Here is a 15,142-nt window from a genome sequence, read left to right as displayed (position 1 = left end):
CTGGAAAAAAACAACAAATGACGCTACTAGAATATTGCTAATGAGTTAGCATGATATATGCAAAACAAATTGTCCGAGTGTTTCTATAACCCCTTCCCTCCGCAGCCATTTTTCGTATTTTCACTTGTTTTTTTCCTCCCCATATTCCAAAAGCTGTAACTTTTTTTATTTTTCCATCAATATTGCCATATGAGGGCTTGTTTTTTGTGGGATGAGTTGTAGATTTTCACAGCACCATTTCTTGTACCATATAATGTAGTGGGAAACAAGAAAAAATATATATGTGGGGTGGAATAGGAAAAAAATAGCAATCTTTTGGGTGGTTTTGTTTTTACGGCGTTCACCGTGCGGTAAAAACTGCTAACTTTATTCTGCAGGTTAATACGATTACAGGGATACCATTTTGCCTGCAATCAGCCGATGAACAAGCGTAGCTTACGTGGCTAATTTATCAATCATAGTCTTGAAACCAGAGAACTTTTTTACAGTTTAAGGAAGGCAATGCGTTTCGGAGCAGATCACATGTTTGTTACACTGTAAAGCATCCATATTGTGTGTTTTGTTTTCTAGTCTTTCAGCTTTTTGGGCAACAGGAATTTTATTTCAGTAGGTGGGGTAGATAAGTGGCTTACAGACATTTTTGATACTGCTTATCTCTGCGGAGAAACGGGATATGACCGTAAAAATTTAACCTGTTTTATTTTCCCCCCTCTCCTTCCTTATGGCAGACTTTGAAAGACTGTCTATAGAAACAATAGATTGACTCTGAAATCCGCTGAGAAATCTAATGGCCATGACTAACTTAAAAATAGAAAATGTTCGTGGGGCCACAGATAAGAGTGCATTAGTGGCATTGACATGTCCAAATTTTTCATACAGGACAGTCTAATATAATTTAATTCTGAGTGGAGAAGAATGGGGACAGGTAACTGATCTCTGACTATAAGTTAGAACGTGGTAGGTTTGAATTCTAAAAACTTCAGACTATTGGCTTCTGCTTCTGAAATCTGTACAAATATTCATATTTATCACTTTAGGGCCTGAGGGCTTTCAACCATTTTGTGATCAGGTCAAATTTCATTTAGAATACGAAGGGTGTTTTTTAAAGTAAAAATATATAATCTAAACAAACATACTCCATTCTAATGCTTTATCTTAATGTTTAATTATGTATTTTTTCAGGACAAGGAGCCTCGGGGAATTATACCTTTAGAAAACTTGAGCATCCGGGAGGTTGAAGACTCCAAGAAGCCTGTAAGTTTTGTTTTTTTTTGTGTTAAGACAAACACATTGGAAAATACCATTATTGTTGACCAGCATGCAGGTATCCTTTCTGATGTTAGAAAATTAGAGGACAACTGTTATAATTAGCGGTCAAATATGTATTGCTTTAGGCAACCAAAATAGCTGTCCTCTTTGTTTTCTTGAGCCCTAGCTGGATTTTTATGGAACATGGGGAACGTGATCATAACATCATTATGACACTACAGTGTTGACACCACTGCTGTGAGACCCTTAAGGCCCCTTTACATGGGCCACTTATCGGGCAAATGAGCATTCACATGAGCGTCTTGTTGATCGACGCTCGTTTACACGGCCACGGCGGGCCTTGTAAGAGGACCCTTACCAAGGGAAGCCATTATGTTTTCCTTATGGAAACTTCATTTAAAATAACAGAGGACCTTTAATGTGCCAACATGGATTTAGGAACATTCCACTTCTATCTACCCTCCATTACACCTTATCTATTTGCCCCTTCTCTCTGAACCCTCTTATTTTAGAGCATATTTTATTATGAGCTATATATATATATATATATATATATATATTTATGTGTGTGTGTGTGTGTGTGTGTGTGTGTATAAATATATCTTTATCCCTATCCGTTATATGAAATAAAGACAGTAGATCCGAAAATGGTCTAATTCCGTTCTCATGAAACAAATCTGAGACGTAACAAAGTCTGTTCCTGGACCAATCTTTGATCTGCAAGTTTGGGATCAATAGTTCCAATACAGCCAGAGGGGTGGGGATGGGGGTCATCCACACCACTACTAGATGTATTCGTAAGTAAGGAGAGCCAGTGTTGTAGAGAGACTCTCACCAAGAGATAGTTTTAAAGCATAAGCCAAGTTGAGATTGTAAAGGGAGTTACCTCTAGTAAGATGTTGCTCTATTGACGTCCAGTTGGTATTCGGTGATGGAGATATCCACGAGCTTAATTGTTTGACTATTAACACTTTGTGGTAGTTCAGAATGTTAGGCATTCCCAGCCCCCCCCCCCCCCCCCTCCTGTACGGCTTCGGGTCGTAAGAATGGAGGAAGCTATTCTAGGCCTTCTTCCACCCTATAAAAAAGGTTCTAAGTTGCCTTTGCAATGTAACACTTCTATTTATATTTTTTTATTTTTTTTGAAGCATTCTTACTTTGCAGCATTTTTCCACTACTGCCTAAAACAAGGTCATTGGGTAGGCGCTTGCCTTTGATACATAACATTGTTAGAAAGTCTTTTATTTGAACCCACTCTAAAGGTGCACATTAGACTAAACTTGAAGGAATCCGCTGAATTTACGACCAGATCAGTCACCAATCTAATGTCAGGGGGAGAAGGATCAAGTATGTTGGATCTTACCCTAATTCTTTGTTCCCACTAGAAGATAAGCCACTGCCAATTGGGTCTGACGGCGTCTTATTACCCTCTCCCCTTTTCAATAAAAATTCTTATAATAAACACCTCCACTTTCTTGTACCTTTCTCAGTCCTGCCAAGCACATTCTCATTCCTGATCGGTCGTTTTTTTCTAGAACTCTTTTGAGCTGTTTATACCAGACAACAAAGACCAGGTAATCAAGGCATGCAAGACAGAAGCTGATGGTAGAGTCGTAGAGGGGAACCACATGGTGTATCGAATTTCTGCACCAACACCAGAAGAGAAAGATGAGTGGATAAAAAGTATAAAGTAAGTGCCAATATGACTTGTCAGCCTTGTGAGAATAAAATGCATGTGTATGTGACATAATGACGGCTTCAGTTACCTGAAGTCCAACTAGGGGGTTCATATGTCTTCAGCATGGTCTCACCCAAGATGACTGACTAGCCTTTTTTATAGGGGGAGTTTGTAATATTTATTTTTGCCTAGAGTTTTCCTTTTAAGCTATGCACTACAAGTGTGTCCATTGAACTTTGTAAATATATTTCTCATTCATAGTTACATAGTTTGTACGGTTGAAAAAAGACATATGTCCATCAAGTTCAACCAAGGGATGGGAAAGGGGAAGTGGGATGGGGAAAGGGGAAGTAAAAAATTTCTACACATAGGAGCTAATATTTTACATTGGTGGACACAGACCATGGGTATATGCTGTTGCCACTAGGAAGATTGACACGAAGAAATGAAAAAGTGGCCCCTCCTACAGGCTATACCCTGCCCACAGACACTGAGCTATTCAGTCTTACCTTAGTGTCTGTAGGAGGTAGACCGTTCTGTTAATGCAGCAGTCTTTACCAATTTTTTTATGTTTTATTTTTTCATTTATTTTTTCCCCTTTTAGCTGGAAAGTTGACATAGTCTCCATGTTGTCCTCTCCAAGGCTGGCGGATGGTGTCCTATTAGAAATGCGCCGTTGTCCAATCTGCCTACGTAGACAAGTGGGACAAGAGCGCCAGCTCCTGTCACCCACCTGCTTAAGTTACATCTCCCACCAGTGTCTTCCATTACTAAAGTGTGAATCACTGAGCTTCAGCTTCTTCCAATTCTATCTGTGGGACAACCTGGTTTAAATCTTGGTCTTCTGGTACAGCTTCCAAGCGGTCCCGGACTGTGCTTCCCTTTTCAGGCTCCCATCTCTTCGGAACTAGATTGGATGAAATCATCTCAGTCTACTTGTGGCAAAAGCACTCCCCGCCCCCAAAACAGGGTCAAGCGGTCCACTCCTGTCAAAATGGCGGATCCTAGTTTTCGGTCCTTTCGTGGGTACGTCCTCCAGACTGCAGGCTCAGAAAACCAAACCTTAATTCAACGCTTGTCATTCTTGGCGACCCTGACCCCATCTGCAAAGGCTGGAGTCAGTAAGTACACTTCTGCCTGAAGGTGCGCCCCTGCTCGATTCAGTTAGAGTGGGGGCAGGCTTCTGCACTTTAAGGACGTCTAGCTCTCACACATTCCGAATTTCTGGGTTCAGGAAATGGTATCCTCCGGATACAAAATTGAATTGACCAGCCTTGCTCCAGTGTGTTTTTCAGTTCGCTGTTCCCCATTCCCCCGCCAGGGCGGCCGTCTTTTTTCGAGCAATTGACTCTCTGCACCTTCAAGGGGTCATCTTTCCGGTACCACTGACCCAAAGGTTTTGGCGGTTCTACTCAAACCTTTTTTGTCACACCAAAAAAGGATGGCTCGGTTCAGTCCATCCTGGACCTCAAAAGTCTCCGCGCACATGTCAGGGTCTGTCATTTCCATATGGAATTCCTTCGATCTGTCATCGCTTCCATGGAACAGGGGGAGTTTGTTTCCTCGGTGGACATCTAGGACACGTATCTGCACATTCCTATTAGTCAAAGCACCAACGCTACCTGCGCTTTGCATCATTACCAATTTGTGGCTCAGCCACGAGTCTTTACAAAGGTTCTTTTGGTCGTGATGACGCTCCTTCAAACCAGAAGGGTGTCGGTCACCCCATACATGGATGACACGGTGATCAAGTGCCCCTCCAGGGAGGACAACGAGATGGCGCTCCAGATCACTCTGAACACAGTGTCTGTTCGGTTGGATTATTAACTGCTCCAAATCTTGCCTGTCTCCTTAACAGCAAATTGTGTTGTTTCTTCCTACGGATCACCTATTGGTCCTTTTAGAATGGGATTCGTTTGTGAACAGCCACTCCGACTTCACTTTGCCTCTGCGTGAGGGTTCTTGGAACCATGGTAGCTTTAAAAGAGACCATCCTCTTTGCATAGTTCGACACGCGCACCCATCAGTGTGTAATCCAGTTCATCCTTCCCCACGCAGTCCATCGCTTGCTTCTGTGGTGGATCTTTCCTTCCACTAAACTGACCCTCTCCTTTCGGAACCTCGTGGCTTAGGTGCTGTGGTCTCCACAGGAATCCTTCCTTCTTATCAACCTGCTGGAGCTGAGAGACATCTTTATTTGCCTGCTGCACTGGACAGCGCCGCTGTCCGGACATCTGGTGTGAGTTGAAATTGACAATGCCACCACCGTGGTGTATCTCATCCACCAGGGTGTCATTGCCAGCACAGCAGTGATGGCCAAGGCCGCAACAACTCTGGCCTGGGTGGAAGCGAACGTTCCTGCTCTGATGGCAGTACACATTCCCGGGGTTGACAACTGGTTCATGGACTTCCTCAGTCGCAAAAAAGGTAGATCCCGTGGAGTGGTCTCTTCATCAGGAGGTTTCAGGTGGGGCCAACCGGACGTAGAACTGATGGCTTACAGGTTCAATCGTCAAGTTGCCGGCCTCATCAACCGAGATGCAGAGGCCTGTGCCGTGGACGCTCTCGTGGTGCTATGGACTGACTTTAGGCTCCTGTATGTGTCCCCCCCCCCCCCCCTGCCTCAGCTCCTCTGATGGATCAAGGCTGTCGCAATGTTAAACGGCATGGCTGTTGAGGCTGCCGTTCTGGGGGCTCGTGGCTGTCGGAGAGTGTTATTCTCACTATACTCAAGGCTAGGAAGCCTTCATCAGCCCACATTTGCCATCGTACCTGGAAGGACTACTTTTGTTGGTTTGAGGATCACATTCTTCTCCCTTAGCACTCAGTTTGAATGGTGTCTGCTCTTTTCATCTTGTATAGTTGCCAATTGGCGTTTAAGGCTGACGTCAACACTTTTCTGCAGGGGGGTTGCTCACGTGGTTCCCCCTTATCCTACGATTTGGGTGGCCTTGCAGTCGGCTCCCTTCGAACCCTTATGAGAAATCTCCCTCTCCTTTTTTTTTTTTTTTTTCATGGAAATTAGTTTTAATGGTCAGTGACTTCCATCGGGATGGTCTCTTAATGGTGGCATTATTTTACCATTCTCTATTTCTGACCCTTCATCAGGACAGTAACGTCCTTTTGTCCATCTACCAGTCATCCCAGGGAGCGTTCCCTTCACAACCTGGATGTTGTCGGTGCCTTGCAGACGTAACTTTCCGTCACTGCTTACTTCCGGAGGTCGGATTCCTTGTTTATACTCTCTGATGGTCCTAGGAAGGGATTGGTGGCCTCTAAGGCCACTATCGCTCGCCCGATTCGAATGACTGTTCACGGGGCTTACCGGGTTTGGGGTAAGGCCCACTTTACCAGAGCGGTTGGATCATCCTGGGCCGTGCGCCATTGGACTTCAGCTGTTCAGGTCTGCAAGGCAGCCACATGGCCTACTTTTTTTTTTTTTTTTTTTGTCGAGTTCTATAAGGTGGATGCCTTTGCTTCTGCTGCCGCTTCCCTGGGTCGCAAGGTCTTGCAGGCATATCTGATAGGTGACCATTTCCTGTGTTCTGTTCCCGCTCCTGGGTAATGCTCTAGGACATCCCACAGTCTGTGTCCCCCAATATAACGAACGAAAAAAACTTATTTTATTTTTCTTGAGTACTCCCCTTAAGATCATTTTCTCATCCAGTTCATTGGGAGACACAGCACCCCTCTTAGTGTTTTCAAGTTTTGACATTCCCTTTCTTACTTTATTTCTGCCTCTTCTACTGCTTGTGGACAAACTGAATAGCTCAGTGTCTGTGGGCAGCGTATATCCTGTAGGAGGGGCCACTTTTTCATTTCTTAGTGTCAAGCCTCCTAGTGGCAACAGCATATACCCACGGTCCGCATCCCCCAAAGAAGTGGGCGAGAAAATTATTTTATTGGGAGTGTTCAAAAAATCCTATTATTATTGTTTTGTAAAATATTTGTATGAGCTATAGTAAGAAAAATGGCAGTGAGTATAGTACACATTGTACAGTGTATTCGGAAAGTCTTCAGACCCTTGTACTTCACATTTTGTTATGTTGAGGCCTTGTTGTAATGGCAGGAAGGAGATGAAGGGAAAGTGAGCCCTAATCTACCCACCGCCCTGTCCCTGCCTACTTGCAACGACCCGCCCTAGGCGACGAGGTACAACTGGGCGGCGGTCCCTACGCTGGCTAAGTGCACAGGAAGACAAACAGGGAACACGCAAGGGAAGGGGGCAGTAGCCACGGAACGCCTCGAGGGAACGGGGCGGCGAACGAACAGTCAGGACCAGGACGAAGTGAGTACACCCGAGCGGGCACGGAGACAGAAGCAAGCCAGGGGCAAAGCAAAGCAGGTCAAGCAGAACTGCAGCAAGGCAGAAGCACGGCAGAAGCAGGCTGGAGCAAGCAGCAGTGGGGCCAGGAATCCAAAAGAATTACAAGCACTGAGGGAGAGCACAGGGCAGGTAATAAAGGGCAGGGGGCGGAGCTAACTCCGACAGACCAGGCCGCGATAGGCTCTCCCACTCCTGAGCCTGCCACCCTGGTTGGTGGGAGATGGTGTCAGTCGAACAGGTCTGGCCTCAGGTGTGGATTGATTAATCCCAGGAGTATAGCTAGATGAAGTACCTGGCAGATCCCTAACACTTGTGCTAAAATAAAATAAAAATTCAAGTTCTCCATCAATCTGCACTCCATACCCAATAATGGCAAAGTGAAAACCGATTATTAACCTGTTAGTGACCGCCAATACGCCTTTTCACGACGGCCACTAATGGGCTTTATTCTGATGCATATGCCTTTTTACGGCACTGCATCAGGATAAAGTAAACAGAGCAGGGAGCCGTCAAATCTCCCTGCTCTCAGCTGCTAGATGTAGCTGAGGGATGGGGGCGTCCCTGCTCTGCCGTGTGAGATCAATATAAGTATCGATCTCACCCATTTAACCCCTCAGATGAGGTGCACAATAGCGTGCACCGCATCTGAGTGGTTTTGGAGAGAAGGAGAGAGCTCCCTCTCTCTCCCACCGACACCCGGCGATACGATCGCCGAGTGTCTGTGTCTCCAATGGCAGCCGGGGGCCTAATAAAGGCCCCCAAGTCTGCCTGGAGCGAATGCCTGCTAGATCATGCCGGAGGCATGACCTAGCAGATGCCTGTCCGTTTTAAACGGACAGGCAGTAATACACTTCATTACAAAAGTATTGCAGTGTATTATAATAGCGATCTGAGAATCGCATATTAAAGTGCCCTAGTGGGACTAGTAAAAAAGTAAAAAAAAAAGTTTAATAAAGTTAATTTTAAAAAAAATGTGAAAAAAAAAAATGAAAAACCCACCTTTTCCCCTTACAAAATGCTTTACTATTAAAAAAACAAAATTAAAGTAAAAAAGTTACACATATTTAGTATCGCCGCGTCCGTAACGACCCCGACTATAAATCTATTACATTATTTAACCCACACGGTGAACGCCGTAAAAAATTTAATAAAAAACTAAGGAAAAATTGCTGTTTTCTGTGAATCCTGACTTAAAAAAAATGTGATAAAGTGATCAAAAAGTCGCATCTACTCCAAAATGGTACCAATACAAACTACAAGTCTTCCCGCAAAAAAAAAGCCCTCATACAACCGCATCGGCGAAAAAATAAAAACGTTACGGCTCTTCAAATATGGAGACACAAAAACAAATATTGAAAAAAAAAGCGTTTTTACTGTAGATTTAAGACGCGAAAAAGAGTGGCGAAATTTCAGGTTTTTTTTTTCCATTCCCCCCCCCCAAAAAAAACAGTTAATAAAAGTTAATCAATAAATAATATGTACCTCAAAATGGTGCTATTAAAAAATACAACTTGTCCTGCAAAAAACAAGACCTTGTACAGCTATGTCGACGCAAAAATAAAAAGGTTATAGCTCTTGGAATGCGACGATGGAAAAACGTAAAAAATGGCTTGGTCATTAAGGGGTTAAAACTTAAATTTCATATGGACGTAAGTATTCAGACCCTTTGCTATGACTATTAAAATGTATCTCTGGGGGCCTGCCATTTCTCTAGATTACCTTTAAAAAATTTCTACGCCTTGATTGGAGTCCACCTGTGGTAAATTCCTTTGACTGGACATGATTTGGAAAGACAAACCCCTGTCTATATAAAGGTCTAACAACTGACAATGCATATCAGAGCAAAAACCAAGCCATTGGGTGGAAAGAACTGCCTGTAGAGCTCAGACATAGGATTGTGTGGAGGCACAGATCTGGAGAAGGGTACAAAACAATTTCTGCTGCACTGAAAGTTCCCAAGAGCAGAGTGGTCTCCATAATTCTTAAATGGAACAACCAGGACTCTTCCTAGAGCGTCTGCCCCACCAAACTATGTAATCGGCGGAGAAGGGCCCAATGCTCACTCTGCTGAGCTTCAAATATCCTGTGTGCAGGAGAGAAACTTCCAGAAGGTCCACTATTACTGCAGCACTCCACCAATCTGGGCTTTATTGCAGAGTGGCCAGAAAGAAGCCTCTCCTCAGTAGAAGACACATGAAAGCCCACCTGGAGTTTGTAAAAAAAAAAAAGCACCTAAAAGACAGACACTGAGAAACAAGATTCTGTGGTCTGGTTGAACTTTTTGGCCTCAATTCTAAGCTTCACGTCTGGAGGAAACCAGGCACTGCTCATCACCCTCCCAATACCATTCCTACAGTGAAGCATGGTGAGGGCAGCATCATGCTGTGTGGGTGTTTTTGAACGGCTGGGACAGGGAGACTGGTCCGGGTTGAGGAAAAGATGAATGGAGCAAAGTACAGAGATATTCTTAATGAAAACCTGATCCAGAGTGCTCTGGACCTCAGACTGGGCCATAGGTTCACCTTCCAACCAGACATAGACCCTAAGCACACAGCCAAGATAACACAAGGGGGACTTAGGTACAACTCTGCGAATGTCCTTAAGTGGCCCAGCCAGAGCATGAACATGAACCCAATCAGACATCTCTGTTAAGACCTGAAAATGGCTGTTCACTTTTGATCCTGATCCAACCTGACAGAGCTAGAGAGGATCTGCAGAGAATGGCAGAAAATCCCCAAATCCTGGAATGCAAATCTTGTGGCATCATCCCCAAGAAGACTGGAGGCTGTTATCAAACCTTGTGGCATCATCCCCAAGAAGACTGGAGGCTGTTATCAAACCTTGTGGAATCATACCCAAGAAGACTGGAGGCTGTTACCAAACCTTGTGGCATCATACCCAAGAAGACCGTAGGTTGTTATCAAACCTTGTGGCATCATACCCAAGAAGACTGGAGGCTGTTATCACTGCCAAAGGTGCTTCAACTAAGTCCTGAGTAAAGGGTCTGAATACTTAAGTTAATGCAAGATTTTAGTTTTTCCTTTTCAATAAATTAGCAAAGATTACTAACATTCTGTTTCACTTTGTCATTATGGCGTATTGAGTGCAGAGTGATGGGGAAAACCTTGAATTGTAGAACAAAGTCTCGACATAACAAAATGTGAAAAAATTGAAAGGGTCTGAAGACTTTCCAAATACATTGTATATACATAAAATGCTGAGTATTTAAACTGTTGCGACCTACACGTGAGGAGTTAATCGCTGTCCGTATACAATGAGAGCTTGTTTTCCCTTTTTATTTTCTTATAAGCCGCAACCTTCTAACTCGAATTTTTCACAATGTAGAGCTGCGATAAGCAGGGACCCGTTTTATGAAATGCTGGCTGCCCGAAAGAAGAAGGTTTCATCTACAAAGAGACACTAAAATATTTTTCTGTAAAGCTGAAAGTTTACGGTACGCTATGCAGTGAGATGTTTTATATATTTTCTGGCCATCTGCAACCTGGAATAATACCATTATGTGCCTTTTATTACCTATTTATTTCTTGCAAGTATTTTCATGTAATATGTACTGTCAGTAATGTTTCAGTATTTGTATATAGTACAATAATTTTTCAGCAGGGAGGCAGAGGAGGTTTTATGTTCTTCTTCTGTGCAATACCCATTTGTTTACTTTAAAGTGAAACTTTCTATGAAACAAACAGCAAGGCCATCTACAAGTTTCTCATAACCTAGTGGGTGCTTAATGTCCTCTTACACCGGCTTATTTTGGCCAGTGCAACGAGCACCGCTCAAAGTGATCGCTCGTTGATCGGCGCTCCTTTGCTCCAGTCACAAGGAGCTATGGATCGGGACGAGTGCTCATTACTTCGATCGCTCGTCCCCATACATTATTATGTCGGCAGCGCGTCTCCCTGTTCAGACAGGGAGATGTGCTGCTGACAACTCTAATATATATATATTTTTTTTAACGATACGATCAGCAGATGATCAAGCGTTTTCTCGTTCATCTGCTGATCATTGCCCTGTTTACACAGGGCAATTATCGGCAACGAGCATTCTATGAATGATCGTTTGCCCGATAATTTGCCCATGTAAAAGGTCCTTTAGAGCTGGGCAATGCAATAAATAGAAAGCTTAGACTGTTAACTGCTTTTGGCAAAGCTGATAGTCCGAGAGCCGCTGACACAACTTACTAGTTGTATTGAATGGCTAATTGGCTTAGTGTAAGTGTAGTAACATGCATTGTCCATGGTGTCTCGTGACAGGTGTACTTTTTTTTGCAGTTTTATGGTTCTGTTAAACCTTAAAATGCTAAATGTCATTTTGTAGCAGCTTAACCTGTAAAGATATGGGGGTGGGGTGGGTATAGCATATCAAGTTATCTTGATATTAAATAATTTATGTCTTTTAAGATTTATGAAACTTTAGTCATAATTTATAGCTGAAAATGAACTACTGATTTTCTATATGTAACAAATACATTAAAGTTGAACTAATAAATAATACTTGTGTATAACATGGTTTATTATATATGCGATTTATATTATCTTCACATTTCTAGCCATTACTGTATCTCTGTATGTCCTGGCCCTGTTTGAATTATACTCTACATAGGCAGAGACCACATAAAATTATTCATCCTCACTATTGAGGTATGTAAAATATCTTTCCTCCAGAAGATGTACTGTATCTAGTACCACCTACAGGTGACTAACCTGTAAGTCAATGACCGAGCCTTGAAACTTGACTTGGGTAAGGTGATACTAGAAAGAAAGTTTTCTTTCTTCTTGAGGACCGCTATTTGGCATACTATTTCTCAGAGAGCATTGCCCTCCCTACCAGTTGGATCTCTGTACAAGACAGAAAAAGCCGGAGCAGGTTCAACGACGTGCAACCAAAGAAATGGAGAAGATGGGTTACATTTCTGAAAAACAAGCATCTTTTGGAGTGACCTGATTATTTTATACAACTATAGTTACAAGAAAAAGAAGCAATGCTTTTATAGCCTCTTCCAGCTTTATGCATCTTAATAACACGTCTTCTGAAAGTTGTTTGCCTCTATGCATGGTTCACAATAACCTATCTTTATTGAGAACAGATTTGTCAGTAACCGGGCTTTGTGTGCCTTTTATTTAATGAGAAAAGCACCTGCGAAACCCACACTTCTAATCTCATCTCCTGAATTTAAAGAACTTTTGCTAATTAGCTTTTAGAGAAGTCCTTGACACGGAGATTCACTTAGATGTAGCAATCTTTAACTTGACTCTTAACCCAGTGGCAAGAAACTTTAATTTGACTTTATCAATGGCTTTTGTTCTGTGATATCACACTGTAGCAAGTTATCATAGTTAAGATAAACTTTGCTACATCTGTATACTTTTATCCCTGCACTTTGGATGTTTATTCAATGGGGCAGATTTATGATCTTTGCGCCTCAGTACTGTCTTTTTCATGCGCCTATTTTCTTGGCATATATATTGGCAAAAAACATGGCGCCACATGGTGCAGGTCACAAATGATAAGGAGCGGATGACAAAAGTGAGATGATTACTGCTCACCTATTGGGGTTGTGCAACCGCAGCCACAAAACTGGTTGAAGCAAGGTAAATAGGTATGATGAAGCTGCCGCTGGGTTCAAAAACCGGTCCACTCAAGAGGTAACCTCTATTTTTTATGTATAGTGTAGAAAAAAAACCTGTGGAACTATGGAATAGCGCTGCTAACATCAAGAAGAATCCAGGTAAGTAAATATAACCGCTTTATTGAAAGCAAGAGGCTATACGTCAACAAGCGTCTTCGTCAGGCCAAGTAAACCGAATAATGAAATAATCATCTTATATAGTCATTGTGGTGATGTATAAAACACTTAAAACAGAAACACGTTTAAGAAAAATATTAATTTATAACAAGAAGTACAAAGGATACCATTGTTGCAAAATGCGTACAATAATCCTGGCCAATTAGCATCTAACACAATGATCATGAATAAATACGCACAAGTCAGACGTACATCAGAAGCCAGAGAAACCACCAACAGGCAATAAACCCCTTTCCTTTGGCGATACATAGTAGAATTAAAGCAATACAATTGATTTAAAAATGTAGATGTGTAAACATTGTAATAACTCCCCACCGCTATTTATAAATTAATATTGTTCTTTAATGTAATCCTAACCGTAGCTCTTTCTACATCAATTTGACCCCACATGACGTTATAGGGGTACTTTGACCTTTTGTTTGGCGTTTTTTTTCTGTTTCAAGTGTTTTATACACAATGACTATATAAGATGGTTATTTCATTATTATGTTTACTTGGCCTGACGAAGACGCTTGTTCAGTTTTGAAACGCGTAGCCTCTTGCTTTCAATAAAGCAGTTATATTTACTTACCTGGATTCTTCTTGATGTTAGCAACGCTATTCCATGGTTCTACGTTTTTTTCTACACTATGTCAACAATTCGAACGAGCGGCATGCATGTCCTGAGTAATTTAATCATTTGACCGGGGCTTGTTCAAAAAGTGAGGAGTTAAATTGGTGAAGTCCTTCATTCTGTGGAGTAACAGGTGTAAATGTTGGCCCTTATTTAAGGTAGGAAGGTGGCAAATGTTGCACACGTTGGTTATAGTGCATTTGCTTCTGAAATACTGGGGAAAATGTGTCGTTCCAGACATTGTTCTGATGAAAAACGGACTTTGATTAAAAAGTTGATTGGAGAGGTAAAGATATATAGAGAAGTGCAGAAATTTATAGGCTGCTCAGCTAAAATGATCTCAAATGCCTTGAAGTGTCAACCAAAACCTGAAAGACCCGGAAGGAGGCGCGGAACTACTGCTCTAATGGATCGAAGAATAACCAAAATGTCAAAGGCTCAGTCAATGATCACCTCCAGAACGATCAAAGAAGAAGTGAAGTTACCAGTGAGTACTGCTACAATCAGAAGACGATGAAGTGAAGCTAAGTTACCAGCAAGAACTCCCCGCAAAGTCCTGTTAAAAAAAAAAAAAACAAAAAAAAAAACATGTCCCGAATTGGTTAAAATTCGCCAAGGAACACATTGACTGGCCCAAAGAGAAATGGCGCAACATTTTGTGGACTAATGAAAGCAAAAATTGTCTTTTTGGGTGTAGTGGCCGCAGACAGTATGTCCGACGACCCCCAAGCACTGAATTCAAGCCACAGTACACTGAAGACCGTAAAGCATGGTGCTGCAAAAATAAGTTATTATAATGATTTTGCGCTTGATTTGCTTTTTTAAACGCACTGCTATTTTTTCTTATTTTTTGAACACTACTGTATTTGGCATCGCCATACCTGGGAGAACCCTTTTAACAATTTTTGGGGTGTGCGTCTCCAGTGGCATAAACTGGGGACAATGTTTTCCACTGAAATAGCATATCTAGGGAAAAATTGCAATTTTTACTTTGCACCATCCACAGTGCAATCATTTATGGAAAAGACCTGTGGGGTGAATATGCTCACTACACAATAAATACTGTGAGGGGTGCAGTTTCCAAAATGGGGTTAATTCTCAGGGGTTTCTGTTATTATTTCACATCAGAGCCTCTGCAATTGTGAGCCAATACCTTGTAAATTGCCAAATTAGGCCTCAATTTCATATGGTGCTCTTTCACTCCTGAGCCCTGTTGAATGTATAGGCAAAAGATTAGGGCCACATGTAGGTTATTTCTAAAGCCGGGAAACCCAGCATAATAATTAGATAGCTGTCTTTTCATGGTGGCACAAGCTGGGCATTTTCACTCTGCAACATCGACTGCACACTAATTTCTGGAAAACGCCCGTGGGGTTAACATGCTCACTACACCCCTAGGTGAATATTTTAAAGGGTGTAATTTCCAAAATGAGG

General features: G+C 42.3%; 1 protein-coding gene across 2 annotated transcripts in view; it reads left to right on the top strand.

The window, feature by feature from the left end:
• The window catches only part of CYTH1 (cytohesin 1), a 36,426-nt gene extending 24,646 nt beyond the window's left edge, over positions 1-11,780 (top strand). For both annotated transcript variants that reach the window (XM_075845979.1, XM_075845978.1), the window contains exons 11-13: positions 1,183-1,254; positions 2,805-2,959; positions 10,620-11,780. In XM_075845979.1, coding sequence (XP_075702094.1) covers positions 1,183-1,254; positions 2,805-2,959; positions 10,620-10,698 — 306 coding nt within the window. In that variant the 3' untranslated portion in view covers positions 10,699-11,780. The remainder of the gene's footprint in view (positions 1-1,182; positions 1,255-2,804; positions 2,960-10,619) is intronic.
• Positions 11,781-15,142: the final 3,362 nt, after the last annotated feature.

Source organism: Rhinoderma darwinii, chromosome 13 (assembly GCF_050947455.1).
Source record: "Rhinoderma darwinii isolate aRhiDar2 chromosome 13, aRhiDar2.hap1, whole genome shotgun sequence".
In the NCBI taxonomy this organism is placed as follows: domain Eukaryota; kingdom Metazoa; phylum Chordata; class Amphibia; order Anura; family Rhinodermatidae; genus Rhinoderma; species Rhinoderma darwinii.
This window is presented reverse-complemented; position numbering and strand designations above follow the sequence as displayed.